This window comes from Felis catus, chromosome F2 (assembly GCF_018350175.1).
Source record: "Felis catus isolate Fca126 chromosome F2, F.catus_Fca126_mat1.0, whole genome shotgun sequence".
In the NCBI taxonomy this organism is placed as follows: domain Eukaryota; kingdom Metazoa; phylum Chordata; class Mammalia; order Carnivora; family Felidae; genus Felis; species Felis catus.
The window spans coordinates 66,826,970-66,849,449 of NC_058385.1; the positions used below are offsets into that span (position 1 = coordinate 66,826,970).

A 22,480-nucleotide genomic window follows, 5' to 3' on the forward strand; every position below is an offset into this window, starting at 1 on the left:
TGTCAGCACAGAGCCCAACGCGGGGCTCGAACTCACCAGCTGTGAGATCATGACCTGAACCGAAGTCAGACGTTCAACAGACTGAGCCACCCAGGCACCCCAGAGACTGACTTTCTAAAGACAAAATGTATATCCCCCTAAAATAATATGCCAGTGTCCATATTTTTCTACATACTGGCCACACTAAATATTATGAGAGTTTTTCATTTCTTCCAATTTCAAAGATGAAAAATGGTTATCTCAGTGTTTAATGTACATTCCTTTCTTTTGATATTCTTTTTGTTTCTATATAGCATCATTTTAATTTTTTTTTTCTGTAAATTTTTACTTAAATTCTAGTTAGCTAGCATGTAGTGTAATACTGTTCTCAGGAGCAGAATTTAGTCATTGATCACTTACATTCTTTTTTTTTTAATATATTTAAAAATTTTTTTTAATGTTTATTTATTTTTGAGAGAGAGACGGAGCATGAACAGGGGAGGGGCAGAGAGAGAGGGAGACACAGAATTGGAAGCAGGCTCCAGGCTCCGAGCCATCAGCCCAGAGCCCGACGCAGGGCTCGAACTCACGGACAGCGAGATCATGACCTGAGCTGAAGTCGGACGCTTAACCGACTGAGCCACCCAGGCACCCCTCACTTACATTCTTTTGATATTCTTGATATTATATATCACTTCCCTTAAAAGTCATTTGCATGAATTTTTCTGTGGTCTGCTTATGTCCTTTATTTTTATTTTGAGTTATAAGTCTTTTCGTTATTTATTTATAACAACATTTTATAATAAGATCTAGGCCTTTGTCAAATGTAACAATTATTTCCCCCCAATTTGTTGTTCATCTTTTGTTTCCGTTTGAGTGTGTTTTGTGCATATATGTGTGAGTGCAAAAAGCGTTAGTTTTTATGGATGTATTGACTTGCTTAGAAAAACATCTCTACATTGAGATGATCAAAACTTCTTGTACATTTTCTTCAAGTTTTTTAATGGCTTCTTTTTTAAAGGCTTACATCTTTGATCCATTGTAATTGACTTGATGTAGAATAAGGAAAGAATGGATTCAGATTTAGTTTTGGTTATTCAATAAAGCCTAGATAGTTATTAAATAATTCATCGTTCCTCATCTAGCCCAAGATTCCATCTTTATTTATTTTTTTCAAGATTCCATTTTTTTATGCTAAATTCCCATATAATATAGTGTTAAAAATTCTGGTAGGTTTATTAAATTCTGATTGTATATATTTATACTTTTGTTCTTTCACCTTTATCTATTGAGTGCCTTGGATGTGCTAATTGGTAGGACTATAACGGGGATCAAGATAGATTTGAATTTTCTCTTCCTAGAATATAGTCCAATGGAGGAGCTATTAAAAAAAAAAACCATTACAACATATTGTACAGCTTGTGAAGAAAATCAACAGGATGCTATGATAGAGGACAGTGTGTGTGTGTGTGTGTGTGTGTGTGTGTGTGTGTGTGTAATTTACTTTAAAAAGAGGTAAGGCTCTTCAAGGAGATAACATTTAAGCTGTGAACAAAAGGATGAGAAGGAACCCATCATTTGAAAAGAGAGTGTTCTAAATCAGATGCTCATAGTTTACGCTGAGGATCAGAAATAAGAAAGAGCTTTGCTAATTGCAGGAAAAGAAAGATGGTGAGTGAGGCTGGATTCTACAATGCGCCAGGTGGGGGGACAGGTGCAGGAGGCAAACAAGACAAAACCCTCCTCCAGGAATTTGCAGTGAATGTGGGGGGAGGGGAATGACAAGAAGACATGAATTAGCAACTTAGACTTTGACCATTCTCTATGATTTTGGCCTTGAAGTGTCTAATTTGGGCTCTGTAGCCCAAATTGGGACTCCCAGCCCCAGACTTTTCAGGGACAAGTTGTCTAGCTCCATGTCTCTCTGCTGGTTTGGAAACACCCTCTGCGTCACTAACCCTTCCTAGAGTGCTTGATCAGTGAAGTCTCACTCCCTCCCTTCCTCCCTTACCCCAGGCTGTCAAAGCTCAAAGTTCAGGAGGAACAGGGCAATTTCATGTGCAATGATCGAAGTGGAGATAAGTTCTGTTTAGGGCTCACAGGAACTGGTACAGTAGAGATATAGTTTATGGCCCCAGGGAGGTGAGATAGAAAGCTTAGAAGCCAAGTGAGAAGTTGACAGACCCTTTTATTTTTCTAGAATGCCACCACTATAGCCACCTCTTGATAATTTCACTTTGCCCATGCTCAAGTTTGGATCTGACTGGAACAGAGCTGTTCTAGTGTCATCTTCTTTCTGCTTCCCCGGCTGGATGGGCCCACAGGAAGGTGGCTGGAATAATTCCCAGCAAGAGCAGCAGGAGGAAGGAAAGGGAATTCCCTGTGACCCCAGGTCATTTCTGGGAGGTCGTCATGGTTGGGGGCCCAGTGGGAAAGGAGAGAATCGGCCTGGGAAAGAAGACGAAGCAGACATTTTAGGAGAGAGGGCACAGAACAGTGAGGGAAGGGTTTTTGTTTGTTTGTTTGTTTTACTATCATCTTACAGATTTAGTGATTCCAAATTATTACAGGTGCCTCATATTTTTCTCTACTAGACCTCTACTAGGTCTGTTCATTTACATCTCTTGAACTTTGGTGGTTTTCTTTTTTTTTTTTTTAATGTTTATTTATTTTTGAGACAGAGAGAGACACAGCATGAGCAGGGAAGGGGCAGAGAGAGAGAGGGAGACACAGAATGTGAAGCAGGCTCCAGGCTCTGAGCTGTCAGCACAGAGCCCGACGCAGGGCTTGAACTCACCAACTGTGAGATCATGACCTGAGCCGAAGTTGGACGCTTAACCCACTGAGCCACCCAGGCGCCCCGAACTTTGGTGGTTTTCAAAGTGGTGATGTCAGCCAAAGTTCTAATCTCCTTCTAACCTTATGGGTCTCCATAGCAAGTCATAGATCAGTCTTGTCAAAGAAAGTCTCTCTTTCTGTATCACCCACCAAGGTTAAGCTTCTAACACTTCTTAACCATGTCATTTATGGGACACCTGGCTGGTTCAGTCGGTTGAGTGTCTGACTCGTGATTTCAGCTCAGGTCATGATCTCACAGTTCATGAGATCGAGCCCCGCGTGAGGCTCCATGCTGACAGCATGGACGGAGCCTGCTTGGGATTCTCTGTCTCTCCCTCTCTCTCTGCCCTCCCCCCTCAAAATAAATAAATGAACATTTTTTTAAAAAAGGTCATTTATAGGGGCACCTGGGTGGCTCTGTCGTTTAAGCATCTGACTTCGGCTCACATCATGATCTCGTGGTTTGTGGGTTCGAGCCCTGTGTGGGGCTCTGTGCTGACAGCTCAGAGCCTGGAGCCTGCTTCCAATTCTGTGCTCCCTCTCTCTCTGCCCCTCCCCTGCTCACACTCTGTCTCTTTTTTTTTTTTTTTTTAATTTTTTTTTTCAACGTTTATTTATTTTTGGGACAGAGAGAGACAGAGCATGAACGGGGGAGGGGCAGAGAGAGAGGGAGACACAGAATCGGAAACAGGCTCCAGGCTCCGAGCCATCAGCCCAGAGCCCGACGTGGGGCTCGAACTCACGGACCGCGAGATCGTGACCTGGCTGAAGTCGGACGCTTAACCGACTGCGCCACCCAGGCGCCCCTAGAATTTGTATTTGATAAAATTTCCGTTTAGAAAGACTTTGGGAGAATTTCATATTATGTAATCAAAAGACCATAAGTATTTCAGATTATTTTGTAGGCTTACCGTGCTCATTAAAATAACAAAAGCACATAGATGCTACTTTTCTAAAGATAGCAGTCAAGTCGCCCATTTCTACAGGGATAATTAGCAGTATTTTATGGACGTCTGTATTTTATGGACGTCACTTAGAACCCAAACATTATTGTTGATCTTTGGACTGATATTTTCCTCTACGTAAAAAAGCCAAAAAATGTTTGTCTTTTTGGCGTGTTTGTCTGTCGTTGTTTTCCCCTCCACATTAGTTCATACATTTTCAAGTGCAGAGACAGGCCTGTTGCTTGGCGAGTCTTTGCATTGTCTGTGTAGAATGGCTACTTGGCTGAGACAAAAACACTGGCATCTGCAGGCAGTGATTACAGCTGCTGACAACAGCTGTATTTCCACACTCTTCTACTTTTCTAGTATTAAAGACCCTGCAGGGCGCCTGGGTGGCTCCATCGGTTAAGCATCTGACTTGGGCTCAGGTCATGATCTCACAGTTGGTGAGTTTGAACCCCGCATGGGGCTCTGTGCTGACAGCTCAGAGCCTGGAGCCTGCTTGGGATTCTGTGCCTCCCTCTCTCTCTCTCTGTCCCTCCCCTACTCATGCTCTCTGTCTCTCAAAAAATAAATAAATGTTAAAAAAAAAAACCTAAAAAAAAGACCCTGAAAGTAACACATTGTCCGGCAAGCATAAAAACAAACATCTCAAGGTATAAAAAGCCTTCTTAACTCAGTGACTGGCTAACCTGTACTTGCGCATTTGCCACGGGCAGGATACCGTGCTAAGCTAAGGACATGTGGACAATGTAGGACATAGGTCTTATGTTCTAGTAGGGGAAATAAAACATCCATGGAAGAAAAAAATGCCTCGATTTGATAGAGCATTTTGTGGCAGAAGCACCATGGCACTGGGAGAGCAAAGACCTGGGTCTAGGGTGGTCTCTGTTACAACTTAGGAGTGTGCTCATATTAGAGTCACGCTCTCTCCGGTTCTTCGGTTACTGTTATATAAATGTAAGGATTGAACTCATCTCTACATTTACTTCCAGACCTAAAATACTACGAACGATTTGGATTTTGGAAGACCTATTGGGACTCTTTGGGTTACAAGTGACTCAAAACTTGGCTCATAACTTAACAAACAAGGAATTTATTGGCTCGCACAACTGGAAAAGTTAGTTAGTTCAGGTGTAGCAGGATCCAGCTACTCAATATATATCCCCAGGATCTATGGTCTCTCTTCACTTCTCAATTCTGCTTGCTTCCCTCTCAGAGGGATCCCCCTTCTCAAGGGCAAGAGGGCCATCGGTGGGTCCACATTTTCTTCCTCACAATTCCAAATCCAGTGAAAAGAAAATGAGAACTTTCCTTTCCTCCAAATTCAAATACACACCCTGATCTGAATTCCTGGTGCCAATTAGTACTCATACTCTCTCTGAGCTGGCCACCGTAGCTGGGGGGGGGGGGGGGGGGCGTAATGAGGACTGGATTTCACGTCACCTCTAGAGCTGAGAGAGGAGTCAACCCCACCCAAACCTTGTGGTCTGAGACTGGAAGAAGGGGTGGGCACCCAGAGAAAACTTGTGTGCTCTTAATGAAAGAAGGGTGAATGGATGGTAGACTGCTCAAAGCAAGAGATGTCCATTGCAGAGGGCCAACAGAGCAGCATCAGGGAAGTAAGAGGAGACAATGAAAGGGAAACAGGAGAGATCCTGAGGATGGGAAGAGAGGTGGAAACAGTAGCCCAGAGTATTTTGAACCCAGTGAGAGGCTGAGATGCGACACCGGAGCCTCCAAAAGAGGAACAAAGTGCCCTTCCCTTGGAGCTGTCACTTCTGGTACAACTTTTTATGCATCCTCTTGGGCAGCCTGCCTGTGGTTGGCCACTGCTAGGGACATGCTCAACAGCTGCCCATGCACCCTTGCAATGCCCCCTCTCTAATGGCTCCATCCTTCCTGTGGATTTTGTCCTGTGAGCTTTGCTTCAGTGCTGGCTGATAGACAGGGCTCCACTGTCCGTCATTCCGTGAAGATGAGCCACCACGTTTGGCCTACACTGCAGAATTTCAGAACTCCACTTTCATTCATTAGCACATGTATCATTTGCTACATTGGGAGAATTATAACGCTGTGCTAAGCTCCATGGGGCAGAAGAAAGGAAGGTAGAAAACAAGGTGCTTTCCCTCCAAAAACTTAACATTACCTTTCTGTAGGGAATAAGATATAAAAAAATAGTAGGAGACCAGGATGTCATTGATGTACGAAATGACTACTACAGACTATATTATAGACTCTTATAGACGAATACAGACTAATACAGGCTATTCTGTAACTAGTAGGTTACAGGAGTTGGGGAAGAAGAAATGGCAACCCAAAGGAATGAGGGAGGCTTTCATGGGGTCATGGGCCTCACTCGGGGAATGTGGAGTGGCCAGGGCTGGAAGGGCCTCGAGGGGAGGGGCATGGAGGGGATGGCATTGGAAGTGGTGAATGAGTAGGGAATGAGCAGGAGGTGGCCAGAGAAGGCCGTGTTGAGGGGCAAGGGCAAGCTGAGGAGCTTGGGAAGTTCATCTAGATGGGAATGCCTGACCTTGAATTCCCTGCAAAGGGGAAGCTATGGAAGAAAATCCAAGATTTCAAGTGCGAGTCGCGGGTGTTCAGTGCTGCCATCTTTAGTTATGGAACTGTGTAGGATGGAGCTGCTCTAGGAGGCAATGTGGGCACCCAGGTACCAGACAGCCTGCAGAGACAAGAGTTTCGAGGGCAGGAGGAGGAAGAGCGCTGGATTTGGCTGAGAAGTCAGGGATGGAGCCGTTTGATCCATCCACGCAGAGGGATGGTAGTGTCTTGAGATGTGTGTGGGCAAAGGAAGCAGAAAGAGAATAGAAAGCTGAGGTCAGGACTGGGGAAGCACATTTGGAGGGTGGTGAGAAGACGTCAGAAGGTTCATCAGAGGAACAGAGACAGAAGGAGCAGAGACTAAGAGCAGAGCAAAGCTGGAAGACTGTGATGTCTCAAAAGGCAAGAATGTCTCAAGAGGGAAAGTAGTTAACGATGCTAAACGCACCTGAGAGAAATATGAAGCAAACAAAGTGTCTAAAATACGTTTTAATTGTACAAATTCACCTTACAGGTTTTCAGGAATATGCCTGTCACCTGACTGGAAGCCATCTTTCCTCAGTTTTAGTTTTTAATGACTAATTAATAATAAATAGATTCTTATTGAATTAATTTAAGTTTTAAAGATTAGTAAATTTATTTTAATTTGTGTAAAGAGATTTGATTACAGTCAGAGTCGGTCTAACTGGGTTCAAGTAGAGCAGATAATGTCTCACAAGATCATGGAAGGACATACAGTTGTCCCCGGCCACCTCACCCTCAAGGCACTCTGCACCACGTCGCTTCTCTGGAATCAGCTTTTGTCTTTATGGCCTTTTGTGTTTATAACTGTAAAGCAAGGGGGTTAGACCAGTACCTTGTAAGGTTCCTTCTATCTTATAATCAAAGACTACTTTGATTATAAGATTTCAGGTAGGACAATTTATTTAGTCCTTTCTTACTGAAATGTACTAGCATCAGTGAAAAAACTTTTGTTGGTGTTGTTCCAAAGATTCGCTAATCTGTTAGCATTGCCTGCGTTAATGTGCAAAAGAATATTTTTATTTCTGACTTTTCATTTCGTGATTCTGGGCCAAGCAGTGGCCGATTAGGAGCAGACTCCTATTACTTTCATGCCATCTGTTAAAGCCTGTTCCATGTTAGAAATCAAATTTTGCTTTATAAGGTACACGGTGACTAAGATACCTGAGATCAGATGTCTTTGCTCCCCCCACCCACCCACATTTTGGCTCTGTTTTCCTGGCTGACTTCAAGACCTGAACTTTTTATAAAGAAGGTACATATTGAAAGTTATTTGTTCCGAGGCCCTTTGCTCTTTCAAGGACCACAACGTGTGTGGGCTCCCCTCAGGAGCTTTATAAACTGTATTTGATGATGTACACACGGCAAAAGGTAGACTACTGCAGTACCACAAAAATTGTTTTCAGCCTGCATTTCAGATCTCTCGAATATTCCAGGTCTCTCTTTAAATAAAGCCTGTAGAACATTGTGATATTAGTTATGCATAGTAATAGCGGATAAATAATTAATAGAACAGGAAGCTAATAAATCACCTGCCGACCAATATGCCATAGAAAACATAGTTGCCAAGGGTGAAGTGATAAAGGTTACACATCACTTTTTAATGGATAACTAAGTCTTTCTAACCTTTCCTGAGAGTCAAGACTACTTACAGAGATGGAATTCTCAGAGTAACAATGGAATCAAGTGTTAACGGGGAATTTAGTTAGTAATTAGGTACAACGATGTATTTTATTTTCCACAATTTCATTTTTAAAATTCCCCCTTTTCATTCCACTCACATTTATCAGCCACCCCACCCCTGACTCCGCCCGGCCCCGAGAAGAGCAAGTTGAAATTTTGTGTTTCATTTCTGGGGTGCATGGTAAGTGGCTAGAAAACACGAAACCTTTTAAATTAGCAGTGAGGGAAGATACCTAGCCAGATGCTAGTCACCCAGGGATGTTTAAGAGCTAGCTGAGAAAACCAACACATGCACAAAGTGATTATGTGCTAAGTAGATGCACAAGATGAATGGTGGTAAGAATTGAAAAAGACACTCCCCGCACCCGCCCCCCCTGCCCCCCGCCCTGCTAGCAAATATAAAAATCCCATACGGATTTTTTTCTAATCCTTTTCTATGTAATAATATTCATTTGTTGTTGATTCAGTGTCATCAGGAGAATTCTGGTGGTTGGAGGGAGCCCTACTGAGGCAAGTGCTTAAAACTAATTACCACAATAAAGACTATTAAAAGGAACATTTTTATTTGGCTGAAAAGATACACAAAAACCTTGTAGAAAAATCAACCGCGTTGTATAGACATGTGGACATCACTCAAGGTCAACAATAGTGAAACCCCAGGTGGCTAATTATAGATATTGTATATGTTGCAGATTTTTTTTTTTAATTTGGTAGAATTTTGTCCACAGCAACCACCCCAGGTAAGATTATACTGTGGTAGCTGAAGAGAATCTAGGTGCCTGCGAGGCCAGAGAGGACTGGAATGGAGAGGAAGGCCAGAAGTCAGTGTACTTTGGGTTGGAAAGTATGCTGCTTAAATTTATGTTTTAACTTGACTGGGCTAAGGGAAGCCCAGATGGCTAGCAAAACATTATTTCTGGGTGAGTCTGGAAGGGTGTTTCCCAAAGAGATTAGCATTTGACTCAGTACACTTGAGTAAAGATCTGCCCTCATTGAGGTGAGTACCAGCATCATCCCATCAGTTGAGTGCTCCCCCTCCTCCCCCCCAACCACATAGAAAAGGCAAAGGAAGCGCTGATTTCTGCTCTTTTTTCTTGAGCTGGGATGTCCATCTTCCACCCTTGGACAGTGGTGCTCCCCGTTCTCAGGCCTTTGGATTTGCCCTGAATTACACCACTGGCTTCCTAAGTCTTCGCTTGCAGAGGGCAACTTGTGGGACATGTTGGGCTCCATAACTGTGTGAGCCAATTAATATAATTAATATAATATAATATAATATAATATAATATAATATAATATAATAGTGTGTATGTGTGTATAGGTCAGTGATATGTATATTTTTTATTGATTCTGTTTTTCTGGAGAACTCTCAATAAAAGTTTTGTTTTGGTTTCTGGAGAACTCTTACAGAGAGTTTTGTTAAAGCACACAGTACTGAGTTGACTCATGGTTTTGGTAATTAGAGGTATTATCACCCACCCCTAGGCTTCATTCAACTTGACAACACAAGATGTTTTATAAATGTCTGCCAAACCCAACTCTCACCCTACTATATGCTGAGCACTGTGCAAATGCTAAAGATATAAGTGATAAAGACGTTACTGGTGTCACTGCACAATTGCTGAAGAGACACGTAAGCATCATTTTACACGATGTGGAAAGTGCTACGTGGAGGCTGTCCTGCTGTGAGGACTGTGTACATCTGGACATTATTCTTGTTTTGTTTTGTTTTGTTTTTGAGGGATGACACCTAATTTATTGAATTAGATTTTTCTTTGTTTTAATCTTTTTTTTTATTTGAGAGAGAGAGAGAGAGCACGAGTGGGAGAGAGGGGCAGAAGGAGGCTCCACGCTCAGCACAGAGACAGACATGGGGCTCAATCCTGCAACCTAGGATCACGACCTGATCTGAAATCAAAAGTTGTCCGGACGGACGTTCAACCGACTGAGCCACCCAGGTGCCCCAAATTAGAATTTTCTATTCACAACTGAGCTAATATCTACATGCTTGTCTACATGGGTACGTTAATCCTAATGAGTTTAAACTTACTATGAATGGGCTCAATCATACAAAAACACTCACTCACTAATTATCTTAAAACAGTAGTACATAGATTACATACTCCTGTAAGGCCAGCTTTGATGAAAAACCTCTAGTTTCAAAGATTAGTCTGGTTTTGAAGATGAACCAAGATACACATTGTATGATTCTAAAATCTATTTCAGCCATTTTGTCCAGTTGCTATCTTTTTGGACTACAGTATATGTTTTTTTAAAAGGACACAGACTAGGGGCACCATCCAGTGTTAACTTCAACCACAGCTTGGGCCCCCTCTCCACAAAAATCTTCAGCCGAGAGTTCTCCGTCGTCGTGAAGACTGAAAGGGCCCAGTGATACTCTGGTAGCATGGTGGTAACAGAAGCAGACCCAGGCCCTCCTTTGATTCTCCCACACCGTGCAACCTGCACATGGTTCTGAAATTGGAACATATACCGCCATACTTAAAAACTTTGGGACATGGACCATCAACTGATGAATGCATAAAGAAATTGTGGTTTATATACACAATGGAGTACTACGTGGCAATGAGAAAGAATGAAATATGGCCTTTTGTAGCAACGTGGATGGAACTGGAGAGTGTGATGCTAAGCGAAATAAGCCATACAGAGAAAGACAGATACCATATGTTTTCACTCTTATGTGGATCCTGAGAAACTTAACAGAAACCCATGGGGGAGGGGAAGGAAAAAAAAGAGGTTAGAGTGGGAGAGAGCCAAACCATAAGAGACTCTTAAAAACTGAGAAAAAACTGAGGGTTGATGGGGGGTGGGAGGGAGGGGAGGGGAGGTGATGGGCATTGAAGAGGGCATCTTTTGGGATGAGCACTGGGTGTTGTATGGAAACTAATTTGACAATAAATTTCATATAATAAAAAAAATTCAGGTTAAAAAAACAAAACAAACAAACAAAAAACTTAGGGACATGGAGAGTCAGCTATAATAGGGGGAAAGAAAATCATAGGTGGTGGTGGGTGGGGTAGGTGGGCACATGTAGAGCCATGCTGATCTGTCCAACACCTGTGTGCGTGAGCTTTAACTAAATGAACTCAGGAGGCCAACAGCAGTAGACCTGCTCAATTCACCTTCCAAATCAGAACAACAAGACTTAAAAGCTCAGGCTTGCACTTTGCACCAGGCAGAGGTTTCGCCGGTGATGGAGGGCTCAGAAGCAGGATCTCTACTCGTCCTGCACAATCTGATGCATGCACACAGCACGCCCAGCAGCTGAATAGCTGCAAATGCCCGCACGACCCAGATGATACGCATCATGATTTCTCGTAGCTCCTTCACAACCAGAGCCTCACATCCCTCAGCGTGGAGGTCGGAGCGGTGGGCCAGACCGTTGGAGCTGCTGGTGGTCTCTCTGCACAGCTAAGAGGGACACTCTGGTTTTTGGTTTCCTTGAACCGGTCTGGATTGTCCCAGTCTGAATAGTTGTGAATTCCACAAGAGTGCAGCTATCTCTGTACGTGATGAGCAGCCGGGCTAGTGTCACTGGGGTTGGTTCCACTGTAGGCCTTATATACACTTTCTGAATGCTGCAGTCAACCTCATTTTTCACCTTTGCTCTGTAAACGTAACCCCAAACCACTACAACAACTTCTGTGACAAAACCAAGAGTAGGTTGATAACAAACGTGGCGAGTCCGCATGGCTTTCTCAGATCGTGACCCGTGAGCCGATGAACCCAATAATGACGAGCAGGGCTCCTACAGCTATGATCACTACGGCAGGGATGAGAGAGTTCACATCTTCAAAGAAACAGTCCGGTTATAGTCCTTGGAGGTGATAAAGACATAGCCTCCCGTGTAGCATAAAATGCCAGCTGCCCCCCCCCCCCCCCCCCCCCCCCCGCCCCAGAAGATGAGGTTAAGAAACACCAGCATGGTCTTGGAGGAGGTGATGTTGTGCTGGCCCATGGTGCCTGCAACCTGCTAGGAAGTGGACAGCATGCAAGGCATTCACTGCAGCCCCAGTGCCCTTGGGCGGGCCCCGACCCAGCCCTGCCCAGCCCCAGCCCCAGCCCCAGCTCCAGCAAGCTCCAACACTCCTGGCTTGGGAGAGTCACTATTTCCTGGTTCCGCTTTTGACCAATGGGAGGCTGAAGACAGGAAGGAGCCAACAGATTCTTCACCGCTTTGCCCCACAGTAACTGTTTTGAGGTACAGTCGTTTCATATTGCTTCTTGAGAGGCATCACACAGGACTAAGCAACTCACTGTGTTTCCTCGAGAAGCTGTGGGCCTGTTGAAGGAACACAGTTCCTTATATTTGCTTTCTGGCCTTTCCTGCCTTATGTTGTTTCTCTTGTACTCTCAGTGCCCTGGGATTGTACTCCCAATAAAGTGTTAGCATGCACTGTATTCACCTGTTTGCTATAGAATTGGGGCTAAGACATTGTCTTTTAAAGGTCTGGAATATTATCCTATCCCTTGGTGCTATGAGGGGACCTAACCTAAGGTGAATGAGTAGGGGAGGAAGGAAAGGGAGAGGAAATCAGGGAAGGCCTCCAGAAGGAGGTAACCCTTGAACAGAGTTTAGAAGGAAAAGTAGGGTATCATCGGGCAAAGTGGGGTTAATAAAGGAGGATGAAACAACACGAGCAAAAGTACAGAGACATGGAATTGTGTTATATTCAGGGACTAAAGTTTCTTCTTGGAAGGCTAGCAAAAAAATCTGGAAGTTCTGAAGCCTTACTAATATTGATTATTTATTATTGTTACTGCTACTTAATAATGTTTATAATTAATAGTATTATTACTAATTTTGCAGGAGTAGAGACAGGCTGCTTTAACTGCTCTCTCAGTTAAATCTTCCACTGAGGACACAGTAAGAGGTGAGAGCATTTAGGAATACCCTGGAGTTTGCATACGGTGGCCTGACAAATGAAGCTGACTGATAGGCATGTCCCCATCAGTATTGCCCACACCATGGGTTATTGTCTAATTTGAATGGGTTGCCCATCAGATTCACACAAAACTCTAAATTCCTGTTTCCCTTGAAAAATCAGACCAGATAGCCCAGGGTTTGTATCCCCACATGGATCTGATCAGCAGGTGCCTTCGTTAGGTGAAGTGCAGATGTTCAGGCTGACAGGGTCCTCACTACCCCCTGACTGGGCTCACGTTTCTCTTCCACATTCGTCTTGAAGTTCTTCTAGCATTTAAGTCTGCAATTCTGGGCATTCACTTGCTACTGGGTCACTTGAAGTAGTGAGAACATTTCTGCCACCTTAACCTCCCAGGGCTGGATGCACCTGGAGCCATGAGAGCTCATGTTGTTGAGACTGAGCCCATGGACCCCATGCCTTCTTCTTTTGGTCACCAGCTGCTGATTCAGGCCCAGACAGGAGCACGTCTGAATGTTGAAGCTGAAGGCTCATGCTCACACCTTAGCTGCAAAGGCAGCTGAGAAGGAGAATATTTGGCATTTATAGTTCCTCTGATGGGAGGCGGGCTCTGCCTCCAAGTAAGATCCGTAATGTTTAGACATTCAACAGTCAAATGAATGATAAAAGTCTGCTAGAGAGAGGTTGGCTCTCGAAGAATGGAACGTCTCCCAGTGGAGCACACGAGATGATCTTATGTGGAACACAAAAAAACGTTGCCACCCAGGTGCCCCTAGAGTACTCGTTTTTGTTCCAAGTGGTTTGTAGTCTAGGGGACAGTTCTCAATGTTGACATTATTGACATTTGGGGCCAGATAATTCTTTCTGTGTGTGTATGGGGGAGGGGCTCACCTATGGATTTTAGGAAAGCATTCCAGCATTCTACCCACCAAATGTCAGTAGCATCTTCTCCAGTTGTGACAACCAGAAATTGCCAGATCTTCCCTGGGGGCAAAAATTGCCCCCTGGTTGAGAACTTCTGGTCTTGAGAATTCTGAAGTATCCCAGTGAGGAGATAATACCTATAGGATGAAATGAGGTGACTAAGCAGTTCTGGTATGTTCTCCTGGGTGTTGTTGCACGATATCATGTCATTATTTGCTATTTGCAGGTGTGTCTACCTTCTCATATCAGAAATATGCAGTACCAGCTTGTACCAGTTATCATCCTTTTAATGCCGTATGTGATAAACCTATGTGTTTTACTTACAAAATGAACAGCCAGCTTCTTATTTTTCTAGAATCCAGTGGCATTATCCTTGGCAGGAAACTACAAGTGATCTCAATCTCTTTACACATTTCTTTCTTTGACTGGTGTTAGAAATTCTTTGGGGGGGGGTTCTCTGTAAAAATAGGACAGATTATAAACTAGGTCCATTTATTTATTAGTATTTTACTTATTTATTTATTGAGTTTTTGTGGTTTTTTTTGTTTATTAGTATTTTCAATAGAAAGATCAATATTACGATCGTGATATATTAATATAGCATAAAACATTGAAGAGCTAAAGAAAGACAGCTCTTACCTCAAGTGAGGTTTTCTGGTCACCAGGGTCTAACAAGAGCATCACTCAATCCTTTTTATTTTAGCGTGTTCTGGCCTCCATGGCATCTTCCATTTCTTGCCAGCCCAAACACCTTCCCCTCCAATCCCTTAGGATCTCTTCAGGCAAAAACACTACCTCCTCTGTGATTGCCTCCAGAATCCTTAATCAGAAGAGCCACTTTCTTCCACTAGACCCTTTATTGTCTTATACTCATCATTGTATTCTACTTTGGTTTCACCAAATTAAGAACCTGGATTCTCAACCTTATAAAACTGTAAATCACTTACGGGAGAGGATCATGCTTTATTCATCTCTATTCCCAAATAGTTACCATAGTTCTTCGCACCTAGAAAGCACTTGGCAAATTTTTCTTGAAAGAATGTATCCTTTTGTTAAATTAATATTTCTCCAGAATCGGAAATCAATATTTGGCAGTGGGACAAAAATCAATTACTAACTCTATTTCTGTTGTTGGGCTGCAAGAATCAGGAGGGTGGTGAGATCCAGGCGGAGAATCTTCCCATCTTTCTCCCTGATGTACAGAGTCAGAGATTTTCCTCTGGGATTTTCTTTAGTCCCAATTGTTGTTTGCTCTGTGTTTCTTTCACACTCGGGAATTAATTGCAGTCTTTCATGTTAATTTCGTTGATCGAATCCATGAAGCAATCTTGCCCTCTATACTCTTTTAGCCCCGGTCAGGGTTGTCTGCCTAGACAACCTGTCTGCCACAGGAACTTAATCCCTCAAAGGACTCTTATAGTTCCCTTAGATACAGGCCCTTGGTAAAGTCACAGTTTGGGCCTTCTTAGCCATCCCACTTTCTCGGTGGCCCATGGAACCTGCCATGCTTCCCCTCTTGACAAACCCTGCTGTTGTTTACTACCTGGGATCCTAATATGTGGCTACTGATACTATCTTGGAAGGCAGATAGTGAGGGACAGTCCCTCCAGCTCAGCCTTGCTCCTTCTTATCCTCCATGTGCAGAAAGGAAATCACGGCTCAGATTAAAGCTGGCAGGTGTTTGGGAGGTGAAAATGTTCACATGTGACTTGACAGACAACGAAAATGTAGCTGTTTTATTTTTGAAGATGGATTTTATTATCTTCACATCCTCACCCCACTGGGTAGTGTTAGGGGTGGGGAGTGGGGCCTTAAATCTACTAATTAAGATGCTCTTAAATCAACCTCTTTCTGTTGAAGTCCAGTCATCTCCCTGGGGTGGGAGGGGGAGGGGGTGGGGTGACTATTCCGGAAATACTCTACCTTGAAGATTTCATCTTCCCCTTCTGTTTTTCCTCAAGCTATGCCAGTGGGAACTCAAATAATTTAAAAAACCTTTCTCAACCAAGCCTAGCTTCCAAGACTACTACTGTCTTGCTCACTCCAAAATCCTACTTTTTATTTCCAATGGTGAACCTTGACTCTCTCTTTCCCTTTCTTTGTAGTAATCCTTATCTTCTCAAAGGCAAATGGATGATGTTGGCCTTTTAATTGATTTTTTTCCCTGACGTTTGCTTTCTTGGGCCTACCTTTTACCTTTTACTGGGTACATGGTTCAGTTGGCTTCCTATTAAAAAAAAAGAGAGAGAAAGAAAGAAAAAGAAAATCACTATGCATTAAATCTATACCAAGTCTAAGAAGACATGTCACTAACCACATTTAACTATATCTTCACAAATTCTAAAAGAAAGAGAATTCCACATTTCTGCAAAGTGAGAGAACAAATGTTTACAAAGACCTGGGCCAAGAAATAGATGATTTACATTGTTCTGGGATCAGTTGTAGATGTACCCAAGAAGGTATCTATCTCTCACTCAAATCTCACTAATAGGGGTCATGAAGCAGTTCCGCTATATGTGAATTTAATCCCTGATCACAGTTTACACCAGTACATAAACTCTTATTTCTTGTTAGACAGTCAAGAGATTACGTGTTGCTAAAGGTATAAAATTTGGATGACATAATGTAAAAGGAAACAAAAAATACTTCATTTCAGCCAAGTTCTAAGCCACTGTGACAATACACCCAAATAAACTAAAACTATCTGAGATGGACCCAGGTGTAACACAAACTCAGATAAGTTCCATTAGTCCAAGAGTGTGTAATTCTTTATTTCTCTCAGGGCTCTCCCAACATTATCAAGAGAAATTATGTCCTTAGTCTATATGAATGTGGAACAGATGCTTGTGTGTATTTGTTTACAAAAAAGCCTGGGGCAGACTGGGAGAATTTTTTTGCATATGCAAAGTAAATTATTTTGGCTGGTCATGGAATTATTGTGTTGTAGAGTTAGAATGCGCGTTAGATGTCATCTTTGTTCATCTCTTCATTTTATAAATTCAACAAATTGCTTATTGATTACCCGAAGCCCGAAAAGCCCTGATAAGTGGCTACCAACCTTTGCTGTACGTTGAATCATTTGGGCTCCAACTGAGGAATTCTGATAGGATTGATCTGGTGTGAGGCCCGGACATTGGTCATTTTAAACACTTCTCAGGTCATTCTCATGCTCCTAAGACTACTCCCTTCCCTTCATTGAAAAAACACAAAATCTGGCATTAAAAACTTTCATTCCGTATCTTACCCACATACGTAAATGAACTTATTTGATGAAGTAAAGGGGACAAAAAATGAGAAGAGCTCTCCAGATGGCTTCTCACTTTCATAGGTTTTCATAACTTCCTCCCTTTGACCTCTTTATTTTTCCAGCGAGTGCCACCTTTTTAAAAAGATACAGTTGAGGGGCATCTGGGTGGCTCAGTCAGTTAAGCCTCAGACTCTTGATTTCGGCTCATGATCTCACAGTTTGTGAGTCTGTGCCTGCATTGGGCTCTGCACTGACAGCGTGGAGCCTGCTTGGGATTCTCTCTCTCCCTCTTTCTCTGACCGCCCCCCCTCCTCCCCAAGCTTACAAGCGCTTGTGCTTTCTCTCAAAAATAGATAGATGAGGGGTGCCTGGGTGGCGCAGTCGGTTAAGCGTCTGACTTCAGCCAGGTCACGATCTCGTGGTCCGTGAGTTCAAGCCCCGCGTCAGGCTCTGGGCTGATGGCTCAGAGCCTGGAGCCTGTTTCCGATTCTGTGTCTCCCTCTCTCTCTGCCCCTCCCCCATTCATGCTCTGTCTCTGTCCCAAAAATAAATAAATGTTGGGAAAAAAAAACTATTAAAAAAAATAGATAGATGATAAATAAATAAATAAATAAATAAATAAATAAATAATTTAATACCAATGGTAGAATTCACAAATCCTATTCACTCAAAATGTAATTTTACTCCTCATCATGGATACCATGAAAATATACTTTCAATTAAGGACAAACCATGCTTTGTAGCTGATGGATTTTCTTGTCTCGCTGGCCTACCAAGAAGCAGAAAACTTGAGGCTCAGGGGTGCCCTTGAGATTGTGCAAACCTCAGCTGGACCACTGCCCCACAGTCCTCACTGCATCAATTTCCAAGGAAGAGCTGACAACATTTGGTGCTATCAGATATGGGAGAAAAGCTCCAGTAAATGAAAAACTTAAAGGACTTTCAGGCCTGAGAGATTGGTTTGGGTAAAAGTCAATAAAAAAGGAAGTGAAGAATTTGCAGGTTTTAGGTATAGAAATGTTGTGTGAGATCAGCCCCTAGTGGGCACTTTAACTATTACAATAGTTCAGCGTTTTAATTGTGTGGAATGTTCATTTCCACACCAGACATGTTCTAAACGCAGACTGACTTCAGATGGCAGAAATGTGTCATTTCCGATATTATAGATAAATATAGAATATAAATCGTTCACAGGCTCTATGACTCTGCCTCTCTCTAAAACAGACTTGTAACTCTCAGTTGCTGTCCAACATTTGCAGAGGAAAATCCTAGAAACTCCCTAACGTAGAGAAAAATGGTCCCACATTTTTCTTGCCCCTTCCTGCTTCTCCAAGCTTGCTTCTTGATTCTTTAGTACTCTGTTCACAGTGTCAGGATGAGAAGTTTTCAATGTAAGTAAAGTAGGGGGAAGCACACAAGAGAGGGGTTATCGTATTTGGCATATTTAGGCAATGGCAAACGTCTTCATGTTTCTAAAGTGTAAAATGCAAGAGAGGATGGACAGCTGAGTCTTTCAGTGTTTTTCTTGTCTTTGCAACTTTCAACACATAATAATACAGAAATATTTCTCCACTCCAAAATAAATACAGTGCAAGTGGGATATTTTCACAACTGATAGTCTCCATGACAGAGGTGGTAGGAAAGAGTCAGGAGTGTGGTCCATGGGAGAGTCCATGTTCCCTCTGAGCCAGATTACCTGTCCTCAGCTTCACTGACTGGTGGGAGAAGGGGGTCTGATGCTGTGGGATTTTTCACATTTGTATTTTAAAATAGGGAAGAGATCTGGGTTTGTTTCAAAATAAATGTTGTATTTCTGAACTCTTGCTTTCTTAAAATATTTTCCCACTGATTGCAAGAGATCAAATTTCTCAGAAGACTTAACTAAACTTTATAGCATTTAAATATATTGATTACATGTGCTATGTTATAATTTAATTTTCATAATTAAAGAATATGGGGATTTATGTTTAGCATTACTTGTCGTACCCATGAGGAGTTCCCAATAATGTGCACATGAAGAAATCTGGACATTTTAAGAATAGGTAATTTAAGAATAGGTAATTCTCTCTCTCTCTCTCTCTCTCTCTCTCTCTCTCTTTATTTTGCATGTTTCTAACAATGGTTGTGGGCTGTAAGAATAGAAAGTTAAGAAGTTTTAATGCAATTGTAATTAGATTAAATGTTTTCTATTGAAGCATAATTGACATACAATAGCTTATGAGTTTCAGGGCTACAACATAGTGATTCAATATTTTTATACATTACAAAATGATAATAAATCTAGTTACCATTGTCACAATACAAAGTTATTACGACATTGTTGACAGTATTCCATATGCTGTACATTATATCCCTGATTTACTTATTTTCTGACTGTAAGTTTCTAACTCTTAATCTCCTTCATCTAATTTGCCTGCCCCCACCAACTTCCTCCTTCTGGTAACCAACAGTTACCTGGACCTATGAGTCTGATTCTGTTTTGTCTTATTTGTTCATTTGTTTTGTTTTTAGATTTCGCATACAAGTGAAATCATATGGCATTTGTCTTTCTCTAACTTATTATTAGGTAATTATAGTACCCTCTAACTCCATCCATGTTGTCACAAATGGTAAGATTTCCTTCTTTTTATGGCTGAGTAATATTCCATATGTGGGCTGTTGTAAATAATGCTGCAGTGAACATTGGGATGTATGTATCTCTTTGAATTAGTGCTGTTATTTTCTTCAGATAAATACCCCAAAATTGCTGGATTGCACGGTAGTTCCGTTTTTAATTCTTTGAGGAACCTCCATATTGTTTTCCACTGTGGCCGCAACAATTTACATTCCCACAAGCTAGGGCTCCTTTTCCTCGACATCCTCACTAACACTTGTTATTGTCTTTTTGATAAAAGCCAATCGGATAGATGTGCATTGATATCTCATTGTGGTTTTGATTTGCATTTCCCTGATGATTAGTGGTACCGGGCCTTTTTTCATGTGCCTGTTGGCCATGTGTATGTCTTCTTTGGAAAAACGTCTATTCAAGTCCTCTGCCCATTTTTTAATCAGATTTTTAAAGAAATACAAAGTTGTATAAGTTCTTTATATATTTTGGACATTAACCCTTTATCGGATGTATGATTTGCAAATATCTCCTCCCATTCAGTAGGCTGCCTTTTAGTTTTGTTGATGGTTTCCTTTGCTGTGCAGAAGCTTTTAGTTTGATGTAATCCCATTAGTTTATTTTAGCTTCTCCTGCCCTTGCCTGAAGAGACTGGTCCAAAAAAAAATACTGCTAAGACTGATGTCAAAAACCTTACTGCCCATGTCTTATGGTTTCGCGTCTAGCAGTCTTTAATCAACGTTGAATCTGTTTTTGTGTATGATGTAAACTAGTGGTCCAGTTTCATTCTTTTGCATGCGGCTGTCCAGTTTTCCCAACACCATTCATTGATTGAAGAGATTCCTCAGGGCTGGCAATGGGGTGGGGAGGAGCTCACCGCTCTTTCATTATTTGAAGCCAGCCATGACTCCCTCCCCAAGCCCATCATTCTCAGACAGCTTACCCCTGTGCCTGAAACGGGAGCTACCGGGGTTCACACACTGGGGAAATTAAGACATCCGATGGCAATGCAGACCCAGGAATGTATCTCAATTCATCCGGAGACTGACAGCCTGAGCCAAGCACGTGGGTAGGGGGCGGTTACCCCTTACTTTTTCCCTACCACCTTCTTGCCCCGCCCCACAGAGGGCAGGGGGCGGGGCAGGAGGCCTCTCGGCGCCCCGCCCCTCCGGCCTCGCGCCAGTGGGCGGAAGTGACGCAAGTCCAAAGCCATTTCCGGCGGGCCGAAACTAGGAAGAAACTTGGAGCTGCAGAGGCGCTCCTGGCGCGGGTCACCGCTGCTCCTGTGCCCCGTGGCCCGGCAGCGCGGAGCTGTCGGGAGCCCTGGCCATGGGGCAGCCCCGGCTCTCCGCAGTGTGAGGCGCGAGGCCTCCCGCGGGCTCCCCGACAGGCCGAGGGCGGGCAGGCGGGAGGTGTCGTTCCAGCTGCGGTCGCCGTTGCCGGCCCGGGCTCCCGGCATCATGAATATAGACGTGGAGTTTCACATCCGGCACAACTACCCCTGGAGCAAGTTGCCGGCCAACGTGAGGCAGGTACGGCCGGAACCTGGGACCTGGGCCCCGCCCTGCCGTCACCTGCTTGCCGTGCCCGCGGGGCCGGCGCTGCTCCTCGAGGCCGAATCCCGCCCTTCCCCCGCCACGGTCTCGGGGAAATCGACCTGCAGGTCAAGGGTTAGGGAGGGACGCCTCTGGGGCCACAGGGGCAGGATGGGGCCGTTGCTAAAAGGGATGGACTCGCCTGGCACCTTTGCCCGCAGCCTCCTTTAAACTAGGCACTGGGCTAGGCGCTTGCGAAATCTGCTTAATACGGTTCTTGACCTCCAGAACTTTAGGATGGTGGGGAATAGACGAACGTTAAATAAATAAATACATTACAGAATGATAGCTCATACGTACTTGTATTATAGTATATGTGGGCACACAGAGGAGGGAGTAAGAAATTGTCCAGGGAGTGTCTGGAGGCTGTGTGGTGGAGGCATTGAAATTGGGCCTTAGAGGACGAATGAGAGATAAGAGGAAATAAGATTTTCCGGGAAGTGGGAAAGTTGTTTTACGAGGCTCGCACGAGTGAAAGAGCGTGTTCTGAGAGTAGCTAGCAACTCAGTATCACGGGAGGTGGAGTTGTGGGTATATTGGTGTTTGGAGGTGGGATTTTGTGAGTGCGTGGAGGTTGTAGCAGATGAGTCTGGAAAAGCAGGCAGGGCCAGATTTTGAAGGGGCTTTTGTACTTGGTTTTGTGGGACTTTATCCTCTAGGCAAGATAGGTTTATTCGAGATGTTGCAACAGGAGACTGACGGGAGGTTTTCTTCTGAGGGTTAATTCTCAACTGCTTGAGTGTCATTTCTGTTCAGTGCTCAACAGATAGTAATTGAACACCTGCACACTGTGCCTTCTTGTAGGTGCTGGTGGTTAATTTGCACCAGTCAACAAGACGGAGACCCTGTTTTCATGGATCTTACATTTTAGCAAAGAAAGACAGTAAACAAATAAACGAACAAGAGCCTAATACAGCAGGTGGTGTTGAATCTTAGGAAGGTAGTGATACATGCTGCCTATAAAGCGCTGTTTCTCAGACCACAGACCATAGATTGACCTTCAGGTTTCCTCCCTTTCCACTTGGTTGAGGGTGAAATTCTGGTTTCCATTGGTGCTGGGGAGTTATAATCGGAGTTTCGGGTGGTGGTGGTGATGGTATAAGGATTATTTGCTTTTTCCCTCGGCTTGGGGGCTCAGTTCTAAGAAATGAATAGTTTAAGGTTCTGGTGAT

At 43.3% G+C, this 22,480-nt stretch overlaps 1 protein-coding gene and 1 pseudogene across 1 annotated transcript in view; one reads left to right on the top strand and one right to left on the bottom strand.

Moving 5' to 3' along the window:
* Positions 1–11,204: 11,204 nt before the first annotated feature.
* Positions 11,205–12,009, bottom strand: LOC101083654 (annotated as a pseudogene).
* Positions 12,010–20,912: 8,903 nt separating this feature from the next.
* The window catches only part of FAM91A1 (family with sequence similarity 91 member A1), a 44,909-nt gene continuing 43,341 nt past the window's right edge, over positions 20,913–22,480 (top strand). The window contains exon 1 of the mRNA XM_011291452.4: positions 20,913–21,245. Coding sequence (XP_011289754.1) covers positions 21,174–21,245 — 72 coding nt within the window. The 5' untranslated portion in view covers positions 20,913–21,173. The remainder of the gene's footprint in view (positions 21,246–22,480) is intronic.